Below are 25971 nucleotides of genomic sequence, written 5' to 3'. Positions count from 1 at the left end.
ATGTGCTCGCTGTCTGACCTCCCCTGTGCCCAGCACCCGCAGTATAATTATTACAAACTAATTCCTATCTGCAGGATAGAACCCCACTTTTATTGGTAGTATACAAACAAGATCTTCTTTAAGCATAACATTACAATGTGCTACAGTCTTTATGATGAGAGACTGTTCTTTAAATTAATCCATACCCATGGACTTGGCTCTGGAGATCCCTTTCAATCCCTTCTGCATTAGCCAAGATGGCAGCTGCCACACTAAAGCTAATAAGCCTGATTAATATCACTTCAGTGAATTTGATTTTTTTCCACACATCAGATAATTCTATACTAATGCAGACATTTATATCCCTTTATTATCAGCTGACGTAACATAATTTTTCATTTAACACTAATTGAAAACTACTGGTTTCTTATTCCAAAGATCATTTGCTGTCATTTATAGCTTACAGCTTTTTATACAGCTATTTTTCAAACAATATCATCATTAAAATTTATGTGTTCTCTCTGCTTGCAAAACTTTTATACTAAAAAGCAAGTGATATGAGCAGAATGAAACAGTCAAGGAATTTCTTTATATATTTGCCATTATATATTTGTAAAGTTTCTAGTTGAACAAGTTAATAAAAATATAAGAAACTGCTCTTAATTTAAGCAGTATTGAACTTAGTCCCTCTAGTTATTTATCTTTTTACTAAATAATTTTGGGTTTGTTCAGCTTGCCTTCAGGCTCAGTTTCTTCAGATGCTAACAAAGTGCACATCCCTGCATTGCCATTTGCTTTTATTCTAATGTGAAGGTAAAATCCTTCAGTGGCTGCAAAGAAATGTCAATGGTTATATATCAAGGAACTGACAAGAGGTAGAAGCATCCTTCATCAAACTTCTGGGTGAAAGACACCATTAACATTTCTTTGATGGAGTATTTACAGGGCCCCATCATAGTCATCACTTACAGCAGGTAGAATTCTTTGGGACTAAACTCTTCATTTGACCATTCTTCTCTGTCTGGGTTCTTATCCTATGGTTTTCACCATCATACTATCTTCCAGCCATAACACGGTGTGCATGGAACAACACAGAAAGATACCAATGAAAGGCTCCATACAACAATCCTTAAAATGGAAGGAAAAAAAGTCCTGCAGAAAGGGTGCTAAGGACCACCCTAATGGATCAAGAATCAAAGGAACATGGAAACCAAAACCAGTAAACAAGCAAAGACAGTTACAAAATTCATTTGCAACTTAAAGAATCATGTAACAACTGATATTGAGAGGAATCTCAGGTATCTGTGTGGTCTGATCCCATGCTCTGATAGCTCTGATACTGGATCTGTTTTTTCAAAGTGCTTGGCCTCAGCAGTATGCTGAAAGAATTCCTGAGAGAGAGGAATGAACAGAGCTGCAAATTGATGGTATAATATTGAGCCCTTAGGACACAGGGGTGGTTTCAAAGGATACAACCTAATGATGGGCAGGACTTCAAGGACTCCATTGTCCATCCTACAAAGTCTTAAAATTCTGGTGACCATCATAACTTTTTGGAAATAGGAACATGAATAAACAGGCAACAATCTGCATTTCTAAATTGTGAATGTCACTCTGGTCTAGTCTGTATTCAGCCCCATCAACTACATTTTAACTCAAAAGCAATTTCCTGTAAGCATTTCTAGCTGGTGCACAAGTGTCTTAGGAACAGCAAATATTTTATAATTTCTGTGACACAAATTAATTTTAGGGTATGAAAAAAGACTCCATAATATTCTTTACATGGTCTAAACATCAGCCAGAACTACCCTTGGGTACAAAATAGAAGAGACTGCGATTTTGCCTATGACACAGCCTTGAAAACATCCATCTGCAAGTTTACAATGTAAAAAAATAAAAATTAAGATCACCTCTGTTTGAACGAATGGCTGCATACATAACACCATTTGGTCTACAGTCCTCCATATACTTAAAAAGGCAAAGGAGGACAGCTTAGTCAGAGTCAGGATTTGTGTGAAATGATTAAATACAAGTCTCTAGTGGCTCCTTTGAAAAGGAATTTGATGTCTGCTTTCTAGAATCAATAACTTAGCCTGAGATAGAAGCATAGTGTGGTTACATGTCTGTGGTCTCCAGAGGAACATGTAACAATATAGGCAATCAAATCAAAATTGCACTACAATTGCAGACGGGACAGCAACCCCACAAGCTATACTTGGGAGTAATACATTTTTTTGTGGAAATGGTTCTAGATCTCCCAGTTTTCTGAGGTCTTCACCTGAATCTAAGTATCACAGCTGGGAGAAATTAACTCATTTCTTAGAGGACAAAGCAGAACAATATTACTTACTATACTACTTTATCTCTGCTCTCCTTTATTGCATTTCTGCATCCCTGCTCCTGGAAAGCTACTTTGCTTCCTTTGCTATCCTTCTTGGTTCCCTCAACGACTATCAAAAAGTCTGTTTATCCATATCCAGCCTAAACCCTCTTTTGCTTCATTTCCATCCTAGTTCCACCAGGAACATTGTGGCAACTCCCTCCCATCTCAAGCTAATAAGGACTTCTCTGACGTATGAGCCTTGGAAAAGAACTGGGATCTTGAAGCAGGAGAGACAGAAATGTTTCCACAGCAGGGTGGAGGGAATTCCCAGTTTCAACCCTATCAATTGTCAGAAGCATGTTACTTTTCACATAATACCCTCTACTCACTTGCAAATGAATCTTGAAGAAAGTGTTGTCTTTCCAGATACAAAACAACATAGAATAGGTGACAAAGACTGCAAGCATGAAAGCAGTGCACCAGTGTATGTATAGCTGTAAATATAGCAACACTACTGCATACATGTGAAAAAGCACTGGAGCAGGAGGCGGCCTTGGGAAAACTGTTATTTTAATTTCACTGGATGACAGACTGTGAACAATTGCTGAGGGAATTTGAACATGAAAATCTGAGCATTTATGTAAGGCAAATTAAATAAATAAATAAATAAATAAATAAATAAATAAATATTTAATCTACTTGGATATAAGTCCAGTTACACAAGCTAGAAAAATGAAGAATAAGAAGCATAAAAACAGGATTTTATTGAGAGAGATGTTGAGGGCTCCTTTGTTTGTACTGAAATACTTAGAATCACTTTTATCTCTAAGGATTTGAATCTCCAAGACATTTATTGGATGAGATGAGAAAGGAAATTTCTGTTTGTGAGAGAGGGATGGTGCTGATTTGAAAAGATCATCCACTTGTGAATATGCCATTGCTGCTTTATTCAGGTGACCATTAAGTTTTTGTTACTATAATAATACCTATTTCAGTGCTTGCTCTCTTTTTAATGTGGAGGATTTTACTATTCGTATTTTTACTAACAAGATGGTTTGTTGATTTGCTCGTTCACTAACGTATACCTAGATCCTAAAAAGGGAAACAAGAACTTTCAGCAGAAATTTTTTTCTAGTTTGGGCTAAGAAATCTTTAAAGCCATCTCCTAAAACATCTTAAAATTGGTCACCTCTGCGTTTTTTCACATATTAATAATGTTAATAATACTAATGGTGTTGGCTTTACTTCCATGTCTGTTTTTTCCCACAACAGAATCTGCGCCACTCAAGATCTACAAATGCTCCATTGAGCTCTGCTTGCATGGCTCAGCCACACCTTAGAAATTCAATTATTTTTTTTCTTATGAAACCAACAGCCAACATGTTATTTTGCTTCTGTCTAGTAAAATCTTGAACTAAGTAGAAATTTTGTACAAAGAAAAACAAGTTCATATTCACCTTTCAAAATTTTCAGTGGGGATAATTTCACAGAATCACAGAATTTCTAGGTTGGAAGAGACCTCAAGATCATCGAGTCCAACCTCTGACCTAACGCTAACAGTCCCCACTAAACCATATCCCTAAGCTCTACATCTAAACGTCTTTTAAAGACTTCCAGGGATGGTGACTCCACCACCTCCCTGGGAAGCCTGTTCCAACGTCTAACAACCCTTTCAGTAAAGAAGTTCTTCCTAACATCTAACCTAAAACTCCCCTGGCGCAACTTAAGCCCATTCCCCCTCGTTCTGTCACCAGTCACGTGGGAGAACAGGCCAACCCCCACCTCACTACAGCCTCCTTTAAGGTATCTGTAGAGAGCAATAAGGTCGCCCCTGAGCCTCCTCTTCTCCAGGCTGAAGAAGCCCAGCTCCTTCAGCCGCTCCTTGTAGGACTTGTTCTCCAGGCCCCTCACCAGCTTCGTCGCCCTTCTCTGGACCCGCTCAAGCATCTCGATGTCCTTCTTGTAGCGAGGGGCCCCAAACTGAACACAATACTCGAGGTGCGGCCTCACCAGAGCCGAGTACAGGGGGACGATCACTTCCCTAGCCCTGCTGGTTACACTGTTTCTGATACAAGCCAGGATGTCCTTGGCCTTCTTGGCCACCTGAGCACACTGCTGGCTCATATTCAGCCTACTGTCCACCATCACTCCCAGGTCCTTCTCTGCCTGGCAGCTCTCCAACCACTCATCTCTCAGCCTGTAGCTCTGAATTTGTTTCAGCTCTTTGAAAGATAGTCAAATGGAAACCTATAGCTACACCATCACAGAAGCTTTGACCAAATTTTCAATCAATTTCCCATATACATAATGCCAGAAACACCATAACCTTAAACTTAAACCCCACCCCACCCTCCACATAACTTAAAAAAAAAAACAAAAAAAAAAAACAAAACATAAGCAACTGGGTTTTCACTCAAAAAATTGCCATCAGGAAACAGCACTCAGGTGACATACTATACAGCAGGGATACAAATGGTATGTCAGAGATTATCGTGTTTAAAAACAAGCCTGCTTTGAAGCAAAGAAGTGAAACAGTCACTTAATAGTTTAGTAATGAGCAATTCAGACAACACCAAAAGAAGGAAGTGAACTTTTTATCTCAACCTTTGTTATAGGGACTGTCTTAAAATGTGACTTGAACCTCCCCTAGGCTGAGTTGGAAAAAAAAACAAACATGCTGATGGCTTTGGGATGGTATTCTTTTAAACAATAAATGGGGAAAAAATAAAAATAAATAAATAAATATATATACATATATATATATATAAATAAATAAATATATATATATATATATACATACACCAGTCAAAAATTACCTAATGCAACACTCACAGGGTTACCTCAGCCATAATTCTCTACTTTTAAATCTCCAGTGAATAGCATAAGAATCAAGACTGTTTTTCTCAGCTTCATCCTGCACTTCAGAAATGTTTGCATCATTTGCACATCTAAATGTTTGTATCTAAGTTGAATATTTCTGTGAAAAGCCTTGATTTTGGTGAACATTTCCTCAAAATGATTTCAATGAAAAATTCCTTACTAACTCTACATTAATCCTTCAGCCATAAATCATATAAGAGTTATTTCAGTAAAAATACTACTATTGTTATATTACAATAATAAATCTCTGAATATTAGAATAATGACTTTTCAAAGACAAAAGGCAATTCTTGTAGCCTGATTTTCTTTCTGAAAGAATGAAATAATGTAATGAACTTCAAAAATAGTGTTCTGTGTATTTGACAGACACCATAGTGAAAGCTAAAGAACAATCCAGCTGTCTTCCTTTTGACTGAGATTTGTGATAGTTGTCTGAACAACTGACTAGAGTTTTATAGGATTTAGATTTGAGAGGAATCTTCATTCTTTTAGAGGTCACTAATCACTTTCTGTTATTTAATTCAAGTCTGCAATAAATACCAGTTTTAACCAAGTAGGCTCTTTGCCAAGAAAACACTGAATAAGATGATGTGAGACATGGTGCTTTGCAATTCTTTTGCTTAAAAAGACGTTATTACAGCATGTTAGCAGTATTGTTTGATAAAAAAAAAATAAAGTGCAAAGGCAACCCATCAGACAGTTCTTTCATTCCTCTCTCAGTTTATTTTTAATTTGGTCCCCTGCCAAATGACAAATTATGATTACAGAGTAACATAACATTTAGTATGGAAGAACATTCAGAGAACAATTAATGATTAAGGAAATATTTTCAAACAGAAGGATTTTTTTGAATTTAATCCTGGAATACTAACTATCTGCAAATACCTAAAATACTGAATTATAATAATTTTGCACTGTTAATGTTGCAGGAACTTTTATCAAACCTTATCCACCTCTTCTGTAGAAATACCATCTTTTATTACAGTCTTTGACGTTTTTATTTTACAACCTGTTAATAATTATATTTGGTTTTACATTTGGGACTTCTTTTCTCAGAACAATTCCCATTAGTCACAAAGTAATTTTCTTTCAAATTATGTATTGATGGCATATATTTAATAAAGTCTTGTTCATGATTCTTCTTTTTAAATGTTTCAGTCATTTAGACATAGGTCCAAGGCCTAGCTTTCATTCTGATGAGGAATGATTAAACCCAGAAATATTAACCACAGAAGCCTACAGCTGACAGTGATGTTAAAATGACCAATGATTCATTATACTAAATGTCCTGTATCCAGTTCAAACCTCTCTGTTTGTTCATACGTTTCCCTAAAGATGTCACCAAAAAAAAAAAAAAAATCAGAAATAGGAACGATTTACTAAACTCAGTCTTGTCAGACTAAAATTTCAATCTTTGACCTGTCTTTGACTAAGGCATGATAACCATAAATGAGTACTCCCAACATATCCATTCAAGAAACTCAGGGCCTGCACTGCATTTATACAAGTCATGCAGTAAGAACTCTGTGAAACAGTCAAAGAAAAATGTATTGAAAACAATTCTCTAGGGTAGCTCAAGACAAATTTTGTCAAAAACTGATTCAAACAGCTATAGTTAAAACACAAAAGCTTGCTTAGCTGGAAAGGGTAGAGTAAAAGACCTTTCTATATATAACAGAACAATGGTTATTTTATTTTTTTAACATGATATGATGCATATTTGAAACATTTGCAGATTCATTTTGCAAATGATAATTGCCATTTGTAGAAAAATTATACGAAGAAGATCATAATGAAATAATTTTCAGCAATCAGAATCTGCTTGGTATCACCACAACTCTGTAGCAGAGAAGCAGCTTGCTGGAGGACCACTCTCAACTGCAGGGCTGCCCTCAGCTGAAGAATGCAACATTTCACCACAATAGCAGCTGCTCAGCAGAGAATCACAGTAGATTCTCCATGCTGCTTGTTTTCCAACTGAGGATTTCACTCTGAACAGTCATTACAGTCCAATTTAGGAATGTTGTGTCATGTTTACATTACAGCTACTGCCATTATTTATGAGTTTTATGTTTCAGATTATTAAACTGGTCCCATTTCATACAGTGGCCTAGCTCAATGAATACCTGCAGAAATATTTGATGGAAAGACACAGCTTCACGGATTATGTTGTCATCTCCTTCCAGCAGCCTTTCACAGTATAGAACCACAAAACAAATCATCCACATCAATCAAATTCATGGCTGCAAATTATCCATTTGAAGTGACAGAACTAAATGAATGTTTTGTCAAAAGTTTTCCTGATTTATTACTACTCTGATTTACTTCCCAAATGTTCCTCTGGGACATGCAGAGATTATGTGCAGTATCTGCCAGGATAGATTTTGGCTGTTTTGTTTTTGAAAGAAGCAACAATAAAACATTTTTTATGGAAGAAAGATGAAAGGAGCAGATTAAAGCCTAGCTTGACAGCTACACAGAACCCTGCTCTGAATCCCTGCCACAGCAACACCAGCTCCAATTCCTTGGTCAAAAGCTATGGCTTGTGCAAAGAGGATGTCTTTCTCCTGTGCCAGAACAGCTGGAGAAAGGGAGCTTTCAGCACTGTTCCATCCCACAAGCTGGTCATTTTAAGTCCATCATATCCAAGCATGAGACACGTAACAGACCATTAAAACAACACACTCACTCCTTTCCACAGAGGATATCCCAACAGACAACACCTATATTTCATGTTCAGTTACACTGTTGAATGGGTTATAATAGATATGACTCTAACCTAATAGGGAGTTTTTCAGTTCAACTGAAAAACTAAATTTGTCAGCTTCAATATTTTTAAATGTAAAAGGAGAAAAAATGAAAGAAAACAGACAAGTAGTGTTTTGAAAAATAATATACTGAAAAACATTTTGCTTAGTGCTACTTTATAAATCATGAAGTAGCAGAAATAATTAAGCTTACTTGCTCTTTTTTTTTTTTCTTCTTTTCAGAAATCTTTCACGTTTGTTTATTTTTCAGATCCAACTGTTTGCTTCTACATGCATGTGGTGGCATATTTTTCATTACAGTAACACACACTGATAAATTTGTCCCTTAGAGACTTTTTTATTTTTGCATTTGGCAATGTTAATCCTCTAGTTTTGGGCATGGAATTTCCTCTGTTCTAAAGGTTGGGAATCAGAAATCTTTATTTATTTATTATTTGAGACCTATTATTACTATTATTATTAACATTTAATAATAATTAATGATTAATAATAATTAATAATTAATTGTTATATAATGATAATAATGATAATAATGATAATAATGATAATAATGATAATAATGATAGAGCCTCAGTTTATTATTTGAGCCCACTGAATCAGAAATAGCGTGAGGGTTATGTTATAGTCCACAAATAGTAGTGAAATTAAAAGAGGCTGAAGGTCAGTGTTATCTACCTCAGATGGTTCACACATGCAAGCATGGGCAGGGCAGCATTGGAGGACAGTGTGTGTCACAGCTTGGGCACTTTTGTTCATCCTCTATTTTGGGGCGGTTCCCAAAGTGAACTATTTCCAAACCATGCTCCACTACTGTACTGGAGAAATCAGTCCAAAACAGAGCCAAAGAGGAAGGCCACAGTTATGAAGTATAGCTAACCAGAGATCTAATAGTTGGTTTTGCTCCCTGGTCCTTTTTTACTGAGTGGAATTGACAGACCTAGAACAGATAAGTAATGTTACAATATACTACCACCTTTTATCAACTTCAGCTGTGGTCACAGCCAATTCACTCTTCTATTTCTTTACAGCTGAAAAAAAAAGAATTCAAAACAGCTTTTTTTTTTTTTTTTTCCTTAACAACCAAATTATGTTGACTTAAATGCAAGACATGATTTTGTTTATTTAAATGTACTGTTTGCCCACTCAGTCTGTAAATACTGGGGGTCAAAAATAACAGATAGAGTTACGTTCTTTTTTCTTCTTAATAACAAAATATTTTTGTTACATTTGAAACCATCTTTATCTAAGACTGGAGTCTGAGAAAACTGAAAGTCTGTGAGTTAGAAAACAAAATAATTAGTTTTCTAAGGCAATAACCAAAGTCCCACATAGCTAATAATGACACACTTAGTACATTGGACAGTTAAATCCTTATCTCACAAAAAAAAAATAACAGTCTAAAGACTGTATTTTATATAGTCTGTATATGCTATACACATGTGTAACTACAGCAAAAGAACTCCAAATTATTGATGTTTCCTAAGTAAGCATTCCAAATTCAGAATGAAAATCCCTAGGTGTGAATCCACTCTATGTTTTAGGTTCTCTACAGACTAAAATACAATGATGATCACATCAAGTCCTCCTAACTCAGATGAAACTTAAAATCATTACTTGGATGAATGACACCTTGCCTCAGAATGCTGTAGGATAGAGTAACTCCATAACTGAACTCAAATTCTAATACAGAGCAGCAAAACAACTCATCAAAGATATGCTGTGATGGCTACTCACAGGATTAAAGCTATATATGTGATTAAGTGTTCTGATTCTGATTGATTAGGAGAACCAAATTAATGCAAAACAAAATTGATAACTTTTGTATTTACATTAATGTCATTTTAATGGGTTGGGCTTTTCAGCCTGCTCTACACAGCTATTTAGGATTTCATTAATGATTAGCACACTTGACAACCTCTGACTGTGGGAGAGAGACACCATAATGTGGGATGAGAAGGAGCTGGAGAATGGCTGCCTGTTCAATATTAAGATAATTAAGGGTGTCGGACAGATGAACGTCTGCTTGATGTATTCCTTCTTTTGAAGTCTTCAAGTAAAATATAGTTAATATAGACTAGTTCTGACAGAAAAAAATAACAGAACAATCCTTTTGGAAAATATAAAGCAATAATCCTGATCTTTAAACCCTGTAGTACTGAATAAAACTAAGTGGTAGAAATTTTGGAAAACAGTATTGAGGGACAAACCTCCCAGTGAAAGAATATAACTGATGCCTTTTTAAACTTGAATACATTGCTTATGTTCTTCTTATTATTATTTATTTTTTGGCCTCCTACAGCTATTTTTGTGCAGAAAAAGAGATAAAAATAAAATACGATGGTCTAGCCTTGAAATCAGTAGTCTAATTCATATTGCTTTCAGTGTGCTGGATTTCACCAAGAGTTAGCTTATTCTTATCTGAGATGCATCGTAGTAAAGACAGAAGATAACTCCTTTTTCTCTTGGTCATCAGACAAAATGTAGTTGAAAAATGTGATAAACCAGAAAAATTCTATAAAGTTTGAGTGACTTAAAACTCTAAGAGAACTCCAAGAAGAGAAGTTACAAAAGAACATTTTGCCTCCTACAAGGGTTTCACTTAGCTTTTTCTCTTCTTGAGCTAAGCATATAAAATGTTCACGCTCTGCAAAAATTTATAAACACCAGCACTCTTCCCCAGCAATGAAACCTGTTCCTAGCACCACCTTCAAGCAGCTGCCACCAATCTTAGAGGACACTGCACTTCTCCCCATTATTCAATCCTCCTTGTGAAAGGTAACCATCTGTGAGACATATTCCTAGCCACCTGCTGCCCCAGCCAGCTGTTTCAATTGTATGTTGCAGCTGCCACTTATGAAAGAAACTAAAAGCAAAAAATGCTCCAAGCAAGTGGGAAACTGGTAGGTTGTCAGAGGTAGAGGCGTGGATTAAAACTTGAGGACAAAAACTGAAAAAAATTGTCTGTTGAACACAGTAGCAAGGAGATAAACAAAGACTGCCAGCAGCTGAAATGGCCCAAAGGGTCTCAGCAGGTTTCTTTCCCCTCAAGCAACTCTTCTGCTATGCTAGAACCAGCTTAAAGCTTTGCTTTTCAACATAGCTCTAAGGAAACAGGAAAATTTGCTCAAGCCTTCTCCCCTCTCAGGATTTCAGCTAGGAAAAGACTAGAATTAGAGTAAACATTTAGGAGACAGTTGACCAGAGTAAATGTTGTCCATGCTTCACACATATGAGGAAGTTACATAGCAGTAAGACTAAAAGGGGATTTCAGTTGTATGCAGGTCCTGTGTTGACACTGTACGCATGGCAAATTCAAAAGAAAATATTTAATCTCCTTGTGAAAGGAAGTGCATTCAAAAGGACTAGTGAGAAGCTGAAACCCCGACAGATGCAGACAGCCTAAATTTCTAAAGAATTTGGAGAGGGGAAAAGTCATTCACAGTAAGAAAAAAAAAAAAATCAGGGTGAAAGATCAAATTACCTGTTCACTCTAAATAGCAAAATTAATGGGACAAATACACAGCAGATACAAGCAAAGAATGGAGTTACTTTCACTGAAGCTATCCTGATTTACAACAGCTGAAGATGTCACAAGAATCTTAAAATTAATATTCTATTCTGTCCACCTGTGCCAATTTATGTCTCCTCCCCCCCTCCTTTTTTTTTTTTTTTTTTTTTTTTTTTTTCCTTTAATATGATCTTTAGACAAACTTATCAGTGCTTTATGGCAAGGTCTCCAACAATTTGCTATCCAACATTAATATTAAACAGATGATGAGCTGGTACATCATTATTGGGTAACAGCTTATCTCTTGCATGCAGGGAAATTGAGTCAATTTTAAATAACTGAGCTATTATTAAAAAATATGTTTGTCGTTAAAATAACTAAGTGCTGCCAGTCACCACCAGTTCTGGTAACTAGTGTCTAGATTTACAACAGTGTTGTAAAACATGGAAATTTAACTCAGTTGATGTTTCCCCTGTGGTCATGAAAATGCATCACTAGTTTTCTGAATTACATTAGAGTCTTCCATTCCAAGTTCTATTTTGGGTAGGTACACTGTGCATAATGTTGAATTATTTAATAGTAGGATGTTAATATAATTTATTACAATTAAAATAGATACAATCTTGTTTCTAATGTTTGTTTTTACCAATCCTTGCTTCTAAGACTATTTGATTGCTAATCTGGTAATGAAACAGAATGAAGTGCTTCAGAGAATATAATGCTATCTAACTGCATTTCTTAAAAGAAGTTATGGGAGCATGCATGAGTGTGCATGCACACATATGTTGCCCATATTATTAAATCATTGAGTTTCTTTTAAAAATCTCTTTAGAGATGACTGGAAGAAATCCTCTGTTTTCCATTACTTCCTTAAAGACTGAAATTCAATTTGCAAAGTAAAGGAAAACTTTATTAATATGAAATTACTGTTAAATTTTCTAAATAGATTTTATTACTTATGAAACTATGTTTTAAAATTATGGAACAAAAATATTAATAATTATATAAATTTAAATGTTAGGTAGGTACAAAACTGTTTACTACTGGAGAACATGGTGGAACAGAGTAGCCAAAAACAAAAAGTATATTGTGTGATGAATACAAGAGGCAAAATTTTAAAAGCATGTGCTTGATTTAATTTCTTCATTTTAGACTGAAACATTTGAACAAAAAGCCTAAATAAAAGAGGTACTCATGCTCGTTCCACTAAATTGAACAGGACTACCAGATGCTTTCATGATTACTTTAGGTAGCTAAACATTAAAAAAAAAAAAAAAAAAAGGAGCCAAATCTTTGCTAGGATTGTGTGCCAGATAAGGTACTGAAAATCCAGAAGATTATAATAAATAAATATTCAGACTGAAGCAGAGTTTGAAAGAAAATTCAAATATCTATACCATTATCACAGGGTTTCTCTCATGATATTATCTGACTTTACTGAACTGACAGGGAAAGTTAGTGCATGCTAAGAGTACATTGCCAACTGATGGTTAAGTTTAGCTTCCAAGATCATAATGCTGACAAAAGTACATCTGTCTTGTGACTCAGTAAGACAACGATGAAAGAACACTCTGAGGAATAACTATTAAAGAAATTATATTTTTATATTATTAAAGTAAAAATGTAGATCTTTGAATATTTATATACATTTACATATACAAAATGTATTTGTGTGTGCATATGTACTATATATATGTGTATATTTACATATACATACAAACACATACTAATTTTAAGATTTAATCAAAAGCTGTCCCTTTAGAAAATTATAGTTCACGTTTCAAGTAGAAGATACTTTCTTTATGCTTGTTCATTTGGGGATAAATAGCAAATCACTATTTATAGAGTTTGGAAGTATTATTAGTGGGAAGTGTCCACAATCGTGTACAACACCAGGATACGTGTAACTAGAAAGACGTTTAGTAAATCAGTAGTTTCTATCTGCAATCAGTGCTCAAGAGGATACTCAAAATATCTAATCCATACATAATAGCTGATGATATCTCCAACTGTTAATGCACACAGGGAGGAAAAGTGCTTGAAAAATAACTGATAGTTGGATGATGTGAACAGGACTACTATCAGTTGAAAAGCAGAGAATACAGTGAATGTTCAGAAATATTCTATTAGAAAGAGGTATGTATATCTAATGTTATATATTATGCTATATATAAAACATATGTATTTTGCCACATTAAATTCTACTGTGCCAGACAAGGATATATATTACCCAAGATACTCTGCCATATTTTACCCAAGACTGTATATATGATCAGACAACTCAAACAAAATTTGGGAAGAAAAAAAAAAAAAAAAAGGTATCTACACAGGTCTCCATTGAAAAATAAGGAGGAAGAAGGTTACAGATAATCATTGTTCTTCTGACACCAAAGAGTGAAAGAAAACACAGCCAAACTGATGATGTTCCTATTGTCCATTCAACTCTAGAAAACATTTCTAATTATACAGAAAATCTACTATCTCTGTTGGCACACTTAAGGAGTCTAGATGGGACATTTTATATTCAGCATGACTAAGTTTAATATAAGACAGTAGAAGTCTCAGTCATACATGTATTTTAGGCACTGTCAGAAAAATGGCTTGCTAAATGTGGTTCCTCTTTATTTGACAGATACACTTATTAGGCATATTATTATTATCCTACTCATTTCAGTGAAAGAAAGACACTCTAAATTCTGTTTTATCCACACTAACACTTCCAGAGATCACGCAGGTATGAAAGTATGATCTATGCTCTTTCCAACCTCACACTTCTTCAACAAAATGATTACATTTCGAGCTGTTGTCTTTGCTTTTCAGGGAGGAAAGCTTTTGCTTTCACAGGTCTGAACCAGCTGAACTGTAAATGAAAGCTCATTTCATCCATCATTATTAAACATGCAAAGAAAACCAGCTTGATTTTCAGATCACAGAGCAGTACAGATGACAGAAGGCCACATTCCTATTCAGAGAGCCTTGAAGTAACAGCATAGCAAACAGAGTAATCACTGCATGCAAATAATACAATTACAGAGGTCTTATATTGTACAGATTGATGGTGAAAGGCAATTACTGTCAAGAACTGTTGCATCGCCATAATCACTAAAAAGAACTACTTGAAACACTACTATCACAAGTTAGACTGACACGCAAATGGAGTAAGAGATTGACTTTGACACATAAGAGAAGTCTGAAATCTTCAGAAGAGGTCAGAGAAATCACAAAAGCAGGACCTTTTACCAGGAAGCCAATGTTGCTTGGATATCTTGCAAATTTCAAGGAAAACTACATTTGGTTCAAAATAGACGAAGAAGAAGATTACAAATGGTATCACACCTGAGTGAATAGACTTCTTTATTATTATTATTTTTCCCTGTAGGGACAGGATGAAGGCAGAGATCAGTAGGTCTTTTTTACAATTTACCCATACCCAATACTGAAAAGAGAATAATGAGGGAGCAAAAAAGAAAAAAAAATAGTTGTTTTTGTTGGTTTTAAACAAAAACAGAGCTTGTCAATAATTAAGTTATGGATAACATCCACTGTAATGGAGAATTTATATGGTAGTAATAGAAAATAATCTTACCAGTAAAGTTGATGGGCTATTTGTGTGCTTTGAAGAGAGCGATGCAACAGGAGTTTTACTAGAGGGCTTTCAAGACTCCATTCAAACTTAAGCACCTTAACAGACAATAACAAGAATCACTTTCATGCTGATTTTGTTGTCTTTCCTTTATAATAAAATAAAATGAATCAGAAAGAACATTATCTCCAGTGAATAGTTTGAAGGAACCAATCCAACTTACGGAGAATAGGGAATGAATAAAGAAACTTCTGGATGTAAGTGTCTACCATCATCTGTAAGACAGGCAGATATCATCCTGATTCTGGACACGTTAAAAAACATGCAAATATGTAGCCTTTAGTATATTGAAATTTTACCCTGACTAATTGGTTTGGAAAATAAACTCTATCCAAAAAGTTACTTGTGAAACAAGAGCTGATAAAGGTGAAATGTAACATAAGCATCCTACTCTGCTGAATGCTGTAAAGATGTGCAGGTTCCGCTGCTTCACAGAAATGGATTATGTAGATTTGTGCATGCATGTATATTTATGTGTCTATACTAATATATGTGTATGTGTGTGTGTATATGTATATATATATAAATTTTATTTTATTTTTTTAAAAAAAGGAACTCTGAAATGATGAAGTGTAAGTAATCCGTGTATAGTGGTACCAAGTAAGAGGACAAAGATTTTGATTGGCTGCCTCCTCCTTAACTACAGAACAGCACCTATTCAGCCACAAAGTAATTATTTTAAATGCAGTGGGCCCATTACTTGTAAAATATAAATTTCCAGTGAAAAGCAATGTACCTCTCTAAAGAGACTGTTCTACAACCAACCTGGTCTGGTTACTCTATGCTGACAATGATTTTCCCGATATATTTGGTATTAAGAAAACTGCAATTAATTGCAAAGAAACCTCTCATTCTCTGACTGCAATGAAGCCTGGCCTGGTGGTCATAGCAGCATTTCAGTTGTTCACTTTTTCAGATGTTTCCAACCCTGATATCCCCCAACTTTTTTTTTTTTTTTTTTTTCCCAGTTGTGGAAAAGACTTCTTGACGTATATGGAAAAGTTCAATCAGTATGCCAAAACAACTGCATTTTCTTGAGTGAAAAACAGTCTGTGCCTCAATCCTATTAATTTAATCATCACATCAGATGATCAGTCTTTCTTATTATTCCTCTTATAATGTATTATGCAGAAAGAAACCAAAATGTTTAATGAAGTTATTGATCTGGACAGAAGACTTCCTTGGCTATCAATTTCTTTCTTACCTGAACCAGCTGTGGGAGGTATTCTAGCAATTCATCATTTGACAGATTTTCTATTTGTTGGACTGCTGTTCTGCGAATATCTTTATCTGGAAAACTAAAGCAAAACAAATAGATATCATTAAGAGGTACCAAGCCACTGTTGATGCACTGCAACCCTCTTGAGCTCTCACTGATACTATATACTAGAAAAACAGGTTTTCTCTCAAAATGGAATAGGAAAAAATCAATTCATTTGCCTTACTGTAACAAGAGTCAAGAAACACATAGCAGATAGCTTAATTGAATCGACTGTTACAATGCCACACAAGGATAAAAACCAACTCACAACACTGATCTTCAAATCCTTTTTTTTTTTTTTTTAACTTGAACTATCACGTTATAATTTCCTTTATATATATCAAAATATAAAGGAAATTTTGTGTCCTCCCTTGCTGTTCTTACTTACCTGAAATACAAAATTTCTGTGCAATAGAACCTGTCAACAGTCACTTGAAGACATATTGTTCTGAGCAACAACTTGAAAACTTGAAATTTTCCATAACAGAAGGGTTCATTTTAGATAAATTATTGGACCTACTTGAAAGGCCTGACTTCTATGCTGCACTTGGCTACCACCTGTAGCTCTTTCAACATCCTCCTCCTTCTCTGCCCCCTCCCCTGTCATTTTAGCAATGTGGCTCAGTTCAGATTTTAATATTTTATTTGTCTGCTATGGTACCTATTTGATGATGTTTATAATACAGTTAATAATTGCAAGCATGATGCCAAGAGGGCCTTTATGGAGAGAGAGAAGAAATACTTTATAAATAAATTATCAGGTTAGTCCCAAATTAGCCTATTTTACAAGAGTTATTTATTTATTTACTTATATGTTATAGGCAACCAGTTAGCAATATGAAGTCTTCAATATACATATGGCTATTTAGAACAAAACATAATTGAAGAAAGACTACATATTAAAAAAATTAATCCCTTTCATATCATCCCATGATCTAATTTTGCAATTGCTCCAAAGGCCTCACTACCAAATGTGCAAATAATATGGAAATTAATCTTTACCTTCTCACCTAGCTCAACATGTTACTGAACAGCAAAGTATGTTCTATGCTTGGCACCAAGTCAAGCAGAAAAATATTAGTTACTGCTTGTCCTTATTAGCAGCCAACATTAGAATATATGTAATGTTATGATGGGAGAAACTCCTATATTTTTTACAGCTAAACAGAGAACAACAAAATTAGTTTAATCTAAATCTTCCCCAAAAATCAACAGCTAACTTTTGATTTGTTTAGAATTAGTTTGCCATAAATCAGAACTGAGATTATTCCTAAATTAGCAAAAGTATTTACATGAAATCTGATTAGAGTAATGATGAGCTCAAGTTCATAGGCATTGTAGTGAAAAATCTACAGGTTATTTATTTCAGGAAACACGACACTTGTCACAATGATCTTGAGTGAGGTTTTGGGTAATTTGTTGGCCTTAGTTACTAAACTGTTTCCCTCAGCATGTAAATCTCAAGGTTAGCTTGAGGCTGAGTTGGATCTTTTTTAAGGAATAGGCAATCAATGTATTTCCTTAACCATCTGACAATTTGCTAAATCTCAAATGTAATATCCATTGCTCTTTTGAATTTCAACATTGTTTAGGACCACAGCAGAAAAATATTTAATTTGATTTGGTTTACCTTCTATATTTCTATTTGAGCAAACATTTAACATCCTCAGAAACACTGGAACTACAACAACTGGTGCTTATGCTACTCATGCACACATGCATCAGTTTATTTGCTGAAATCTAATAATGTGGTAAGGTCTAGAAGGCGATCTGAATAAGAAATGCTACGTTTCACATGCCTGGAAACTATGCTATCCTTGCGGTCCTGGGCTTGAGGGGGTTTCCAGTGAACAGTCTTGCAAAATTTTGAGTGTTGCATCAAACCTGATCTCAGTAATACATTATTCTTGATTAGAGGAGAAACAGACTTCATCTCTGAGGCTCACTGCAAGAAATCACTTTAGGCCTAAGGAAAACATCTTCATTGTTTGGATATTGGGGACAAACCTGATTTCCAGGGCTTGCTACAATGAATATGTAATCATTTCTACATACTGAAAACTCAAGAAGCACAGAAGATGAAACGACTGTATCACAATGGATTCAATATTACAGTGTTTAGGGCACCCTCCTAAGAAGCAGGAGTTCACAGAATCACAGAATCACAGAATTTCTAGGTTGGAAGAGACCTCAAGATCATCGAGTCCAACCTCTAACCTAACACTAACAGTCCCCACTAAACCATATCCCTAAGCTCTACATCTAAACGTCTTTTGAAGACTTCCAGGGATGGTGACTCCACCACCTCCCTGGGCAGCCCGTTCCAGTGCCTCACAACCCTTTCAGTAAAGAAATTCTTCCTAACATCTAACCTAAAGCTCCCCTGGCGTAACTTTAGCCCATTCCCCCTCGTCCTGTCACCAGGCACATGGGAGAACAGGCCAACCCCCACCTCTCTACAGCCTCCTTTAATGTACTTATACAGAGCAATAAGGTCACCCCTGAGCCTCCTCTTCTCTAGGCTGAACAAGCCCAGCTCCTTCAGCCGCTCCTCATAGGACTTGCTCTCCAGGCCCCTCACCAGCTTTGTCGCCCTTCTCTGGACCCGCTCAAGCACCTCGATGTCCTTCTTGTAGCGAGGGGCCCAAAACTGAACACAGTACTCGAGGTGCGGCCTCACCAGAGCCGAGTACAGGGGGACGATCACCTCCCTAGCCCTGCTGGTCACAGTGTTTCTGATACAAGCCAGGATGCCGTTGGCCTTCTTGGCCACCTGAGCACACTGCTGGCTCATATTCAGCCGACTGTCCACCATCACTCCCAGGTCCTTCTCTGCCTGGCAGCTCTCCAACCATTCCTCTCCCAGCCTGTAGTTCTGCTTGGGGTTATTGCGCCCCAGGTGCAGGACCCGGCACTTGGCCTTGTTGAACTTCATGCAGTTGACCTCAGCCCATCGGTGCAGCCTATCCAGATCCTCCTGCAGAGCCTTCCTACCCTCGAGCAGATCGACACACGCACCTAGCTTGGTGTCATCTGCAAACTTACTGAGGGTGCACTCAATGCCATCATCCAGATCATTGATGAAGATGTTAAAGAGGACCGGCCCCAGCACCGAGCCCTGGGGGACGCCACTAGTGACTGGCCTCCAACTGGACTTGGCTGCATTCACCACAACGCTTTGGGCCCGGCTATCCAGCCAGTTTCTAACCCAACGAAGCGTGCGCCAGTCCAAGCCAAGAGCAGCCAGTTTCTTGAGGAGAATGCTGTGGGAGACGGTGTCAAAAGCCTTGCTGAAGTCAAGGTAGACCACATCCACAGCCTTTCCCTCATCCACCCAGCGCGTCACTTTGTCGTAGAAGGAGATCAGGTTCGTCAAGCAGGACCTGCCTTCCATAAACCCATGCTGGCTGGGCCTGATCGCCTGCTTGCCCTTCAAGTGCCGCATGATGACTCCCAAGAGGATCTGCTCCATGAGCTTCCCTGGTACTGAGGTCAAACTGACCGGCCTGTAGTTCCCCGGGTCTGCCCTCCGGCCCTTCTTGTAGATGGGCGTCACATTTGCTAGTCGCCAGTCAGCTGGGACCTCCCCCGATAGCCAGGACTGCTGATAAATGATGGATAGGGGCTTGGCCAGCTCCTCTGCCAGTTCTCTCAGTACCCTTGGGTGGATCCCATCCGGCCCCATCGATTTGTGCACATCCAAGTGCCGTAGCAGGTCACCAACCAGTTCTTCGTGGATGGTGAGGGCCACATCCTGCTCCCCGTCCCCTTCCACCAGTTCTGGGTACTGGGTATCCAGAGAGCAACCGGTTTTGCCACTAAAGACTGAGGCAAAGAAGGCATTAAGCACCTCTGCCTTTTCCTCATCTCTTGTAACTAAGTTTCCCCCCGCATCCAGTAAAGGATGGAGATTCTCCCTAGTCCTCCTTTTTGTGTTGATGTATTTATAAAAGTGTTTTTTGTTATCTTTAACAGCAGTAGCCAGATTGAGCTCCAGATGAGCTTTGGCCTTCCTAATCTTGTCCCTGCACAGCCTCGCTACATCCTTATAGTCCTCCTTAGTGGCCTGCCCAATTTTCCAAAGATTATAAACCCTCTTTTTCCTCCTAAGCTCAAGCCACAATTCTCTGTTGAGCCAGGCTGGTCTTCTTCCCCGCTGGCTCATCTTTGGGCACATGGGGACAGACCGCTCCTGCGCCATTAGGATTTGCCTCTTAAAGAGCGCCCAGCCTTCCTGGACCCCTCTGCCCTTCAGAACCGCCTCCCATGGGACTCCACCAACTAGTGTCCTGAGCAGCCCAAAGTCAGCCCTCCGAAAGTCCAATACAGTGGTTTTACTGGTTCCCTTCCTGGCCCCGCCAAGAATAGTGAACTCCACCATTTCGTGGTCACTCTGCCCAAGACAGCTCCCGACAATCACATCCTCCACCAGTCCTTCTCTGTTTGAGAAGAGAAGGTCTAGCAGGGCACCACCCCTGGTAGGTTCACTAATCAGCTGCGTCAGGAAGCTATCTTCCACTTTCTCCAGAAACCTCCTAGACTGCTTCCTCTGGGCTGTGTTGTGCTTCCAGGATATGTCAGGGAAGTTGAAGTCCCCCACGAGTACAAGCGCCGACGAATTCGCAACTTCTGTCAGCTGCCTGTAGAACTCCTCATCCGTCTCCTCATCCTGGTTCGGCGGTCTATAGCAGACCCCGACCAGGACACTAGCCTTGTTGTCCCTGCCGATCCTAACCCAAAGGGACTCGATCTTGTCATTCCTAGCCTCGAGTTCTACAACATCGAAAGACTCTCTAATATAGAGAGCCACACCGCCACCCCTTCTGTGCTGCCTGTCCTTTCTGAAGAGCCTATAGCCAGGCATCGCAGCACTCCAGTCATGAGACTGGTCCCACCACGTTTCTGTGATGGCAACCAAGTCGTAGCCTGCCCGCTGCACGATGGCTTCCAGCTCCTCCTGTTTGTTACCCATGCTGCGTGCATTGGTGTAGATGCACTTCAGCTGGGCCTTTACCTTATTCTCCGGCCTTGCCATTGCTCCCCCTGGCACAGCCCCAACAGTCCTTGCTTCAGCCCCATCCCCCTTCTTACCTAGTTTAAAGCCCTGTCAATGAGCCCCGCCAGCTCCTGGCCCAGGATCCTTTTTCCCCTAAAGGATAGGGACCCGTCTACGGCCATCAGACCAGGTGCTGAGTAAACTGCCCCATGGTCGAAAAACCCAAGATTTCTGCGTAGGCACCAGCCCCGGAGCCACGTGTTTAACAGGTGGGCTTTCCTTGTCCTCTCCGTACCCCTCCCTGTCAACGTAGGGATGGACGAAAATACTACCTGCACTCCTGCTCCGTCCACTAACCGTCCCAGCCCCCTAAAGTCTCTTTTGATAGCCTTCAGGCTTCTGTCATCAATGTCATCACTACCTGCCTGGACTATCACAAGAGGATAATAGTCTGAGGGGCGTACCAGGTTGGGGAGCTTCCTGGCAACGTCCCTGACCCTGGCCCCAGGGAGGCAGCAGACTTCCCTATGGGTAAGGTCAGGCCGACAAATAGGGCCCTCTGTCCCCCTAAGGATAGAGTCTCCCACGACAATCACCCTTCTTTCTTTCTTGGTGGAGGCAGTCCTGATGCGTGGAGTCGACCTCCTCGCCCTAGGCATCCTCCTGGGAACACTTTCTACCTCTTCCTCAGTTGCTGTTGATCTCTCATTCTCCAGGGCCTCAAACCTGTTTTGTAAGGGCACCTGGGAAGGTGGGGCTGGAAGGGGAGGGCATTGCCTGCCATGTCGCGCAGGGACCTGTTTCCATTCCTCCTCAACTCCCAGATCCCCTCCCTCTGTCCGACGGCGACAGGGCAGGGGGTCCACCCCCGTTTGGGGTGTCTCACCCCGGTACCTCTCCTTGAGGCCCTGCAGGGAGTTGCTCCAGAAGTCTATCTCCCGCTCACATTCCCTGATGGCCCTCAGCCTCTCCACCTCCTCCTTGAGCTCCGCCACCATGCGGATCAGATCAGTTCATCTTAAGTATGTATATCTGATCAGTTTTTGAAAGGTTTTGAACCATAGACACCAGATTCCTGAAATGACCTATGAAAATGGCTTCTGAAGACAGAGATTCTGGCACTTCTCTCCCTAGCTGTTTTAAGATTGTCAACAAAATATCTAAGAATTTAGCTAAAAATGAAAATTAAAACAAACAAAAAAACAACAAGCACTTACAAATTATTGAGTCTTTCTTTGCATAGCTATAAAATGTGATTGAAACTGGTAATTTTTATTCAGATTTCCAATTACTATTAGTTGTGGTGGTTTGTTTTTTTTCTGTATGTTTATTTGTTTGTTTGTTTGACCAACAAGCTATTGGTCAATAGGTAAGTGAATAAACCTACAGTTTTTTACATCCTCATGCATCTGTTTGACTGCATTGTAACATATTGTAGCTTTCTTCTTTTAATATTTGCCCTCACTTCGGGTAAACTAAGTTCTTCGCCAACGGGGATTATGACTTGTAAGTTTATCCCAGATTTCTATTCTCAGAAATGCTACTGAAGAAAAAACAATATGTAAATGATGGTTGGTTTGTATAATCCTCAGCAACAGTTCACACTATGAGGAACTTCAGATGTCCCCTTCACAGCCTGTCTTGCAACCTAGATTCTCCTTAACTTATTAAACTGATTTCCTTTGATATTTAACCTCAATAAACCTTTTGCTGTTTTGTACTTTCCTCCCTACATGATACCAGTGATTGACAGCCATCCATGTTATAACTTCTGTCTAAGTAATTGTAAATTGCTGGGTCTCCCATGAGATTTTAAGATGGCTCCTGAAAAAGCTTAATTTTGAGCTGGATGAGTGTACACTACAATTTGCTTTATAAGTAAGAACAACTTTCAGTCCTTGATTCTTTTCATATAGATAGCCAGTAGGGAGCTATTTATCTAGCTGTACCTTTCAGCTAAATCAGATTCAAACAGAAAACCAAATGCTGCTGAGGCATCCTGTGGTTTGCGACATTCTCTTGAGATTTTGGCATCTGCCAGTGGTGGCTTTGATTGTAAATGAGAAATGGATGTGATTTTTTAATTTATTTTTTTTTTAAAGATATATTTGTTGCGCTGCCTCAATGTCCTGTTTTTGGCTGGGATAGAGTTAATTTTCTTTCTAGTAGCTAGTATAGTGCTGTGATCTGGATTTAGGATAAGAATAATGCTGACACCACACTGATGCTTTAATTGTTTTTGAGCAGTGCTTACGCTAAATCAAGGACCTTTCAGTTTCACATACTGCCCTGCCATTGAGAAGGCTGGGGGTGCACAAGAACCTGGGAAGTTGACATAGCCGGGACAGCTGACCCAAACTGACAGAAGAGATATCCCGTAACATACAGCATTATGCAGAGCAATAAAAATTGGGAGGGTTGGGTGGGTGGGCTGTCCGCTGCTTGGGGGACTGACTGGGCATCAGCTGACAGGTGGTGAGCAATTTCACTGTGAATCAGTTGTTTTATATATTTAATTATCATCATTACTATTATTATATTGTTATTATTTTCCTCTTCCTTTTCTATCCTATTAAGCTGCCTACCTCAACCCATGAGTTTTTACCTTTTTCTTTTGTTTGTTTTTGATTCTCTCCCCCATCTCACTGTGGAGGAGGAGAGTGAGCAAATGAGGAAATGGCTGTGTGGTGCTTAGCTGCCTTTGAGGCTAAACCACAATAATCAGATAACCCTGTACTAGAAGATATTTGTTAAATAAATGGCACTGTACATTTCATTACATTTTCTAACACATGAGGACCTCTGTGGAGAATGGCCTTTCATGACAAATTTTTTAGGTTAGAGGCTTATAATGTGCCACATATTTCTGCAAGTCCGTTTATATTTCTAGTGTAAACTTTCTGTTCTGTTGCATTTTCAAAAAAGAATGATTACAGTCCTAAGAAACACATCTTATTAAGTCTGTTAGAAACAAGGAAGGCTGAGCTAGCAAACTTACTGGAATCAAGATACCAGTACAAACTCAAAAAACCTTTAAATAATAAAGGATATGTCACTAACAGCTACAACCAGGCCTGGTGAGAAAGTATGGAAGAACTTTTAAAAGTAATATGCAAATAAGTTTTGGGTGACAGTTTAAGTATTTTAAAAGTAATTAGAAAAGAAATATAAAGAAGGAATGAAACTAAGGAATCCCTTTAGTTTTAGCATTTCTGTTACAGATAACATCAGCAGGGCTTTTTTTTTTATTGGTGGTGTTTTCTTTTTTCATTTCTCTGAAGGCTTCTACAGAAAACACTATGCAAACACATGAAAATTAGAAAATGGCAAGGTCTAGAAGAAAGTATAGAAATAGAAAAAACTGCATTATTAAAAAGGACATGGTGTTTTTGTAATTTTCAGTTGAAAGAAACTCATTGTGATACGGATTGTGAACCCTTCCCATTCCCACCCACTTTAAAGAAAAAAACTTTGTTATCAGTTGCAAAGTTGATGGTCTGACACACTAGCTCTTACTTTGTGCTGATCTATTGGCAGACGGATCTGTAGAATTTACTTACAGAAAGCATATGTTAAGTAATGTTCATATACAGTGTCTACAAGAAATTTTGCCTAAACAACTAATAATAGGTGATGTCACATATGGGAATCCATATCCTAGAAGAAAACAAGGGAAAGAAGAAACAAACAAAAAGTACTCTTCCATATGGAAAACTGTGTGATCTAGAAAGTCCCTGCCACTCCACAGACAAACTCTGTTCTTTGTTACAACAAAACAAAACAAAAAAATAAAATGGAAAACTAATATTTACATGTTTAACGATCTGATTAGATTGTACTTTTATGTACAGAAAGCATGCCATACGCTACATAGTAATCTCTTGCTAATTTTTCTATTATAGCTGTCTATTGCAGTACTTTCATAATTTTGACAAGCAAGCTAACAAAACTTTAAGGCAATGAAAAAAACAAGATGGAATTAATCACATTCTGTTGCTTAATGTAAAGAGTTGACTATTCCTAACAATGCATACAACCCCATGTAAATTACCACTAAATTTCAGGTACATTACTAAAAAGCAGTTTTATAAATTTATCAGTAGTATATTCAATGTATCAAAGTATAAATTTAAGTGTAGATTATTGTTTTATTCTTTACTTCTTTGCATACGCCCCTGATTGCTCCCCACATTGATATACAGCTATGTTCCTTTAAACCAAGTAAGATGCAGGCAGGCAAGATATGCTTCAGCTCTAGCTGTTTTACAGATACTCTACTGGAAATTCAGTTGTAGACTTGTATTGAATACTTCAAATTCATTTAAAAAACAAACAAACAAACAATGACAATCTGATTCAAAACTTCTAAAATCAATTTGGCTTGCAAAGGTTTGTGAACAACCTCTGGTTTCAAACTATCACATTTTATTATAATTACTGGTTAGAAAGTGAGTTTCATATACATTGGTATATAACCTAACCTCTGCAGCTCAACAGATATTCTGCTAAATAATATGAAAATGAACGGTAATACTTTGAGTGTCAAAGGCTAAGGGGTCCCATAACTAAAAGTACATAATTCCTGGCCAGAGAGAAGTAGGAGGGAGCCTAAA

General features: G+C 37.9%; 1 protein-coding gene across 3 annotated transcripts in view; it reads right to left on the bottom strand.

Moving 5' to 3' along the window:
• PIK3C2G (phosphatidylinositol-4-phosphate 3-kinase catalytic subunit type 2 gamma) overlaps window positions 1-25971 on the bottom strand; it is a 212515-nt gene that overhangs the window by 98306 nt on the left and 88238 nt on the right. For all 3 annotated transcript variants that reach the window (XM_038172920.2, XM_038172918.2, XM_038172919.2), the window contains exons 17-18: window positions 16306-16399; window positions 15045-15139 (exon numbers count right to left, since the gene is read on the bottom strand). In XM_038172920.2, the coding sequence (XP_038028848.1) occupies window positions 15045-15139; window positions 16306-16399 (189 nt within the window). The remainder of the gene's footprint in view (window positions 1-15044; window positions 15140-16305; window positions 16400-25971) is intronic.

This window comes from Anas platyrhynchos, chromosome 1 (assembly GCF_047663525.1).
Source record: "Anas platyrhynchos isolate ZD024472 breed Pekin duck chromosome 1, IASCAAS_PekinDuck_T2T, whole genome shotgun sequence".
Taxonomy (NCBI): Eukaryota; Metazoa; Chordata; class Aves; order Anseriformes; family Anatidae; genus Anas; species Anas platyrhynchos.
Note: the sequence above shows the minus strand (reverse complement) of the source record. Positions and strands in the feature narration are given on the sequence as shown.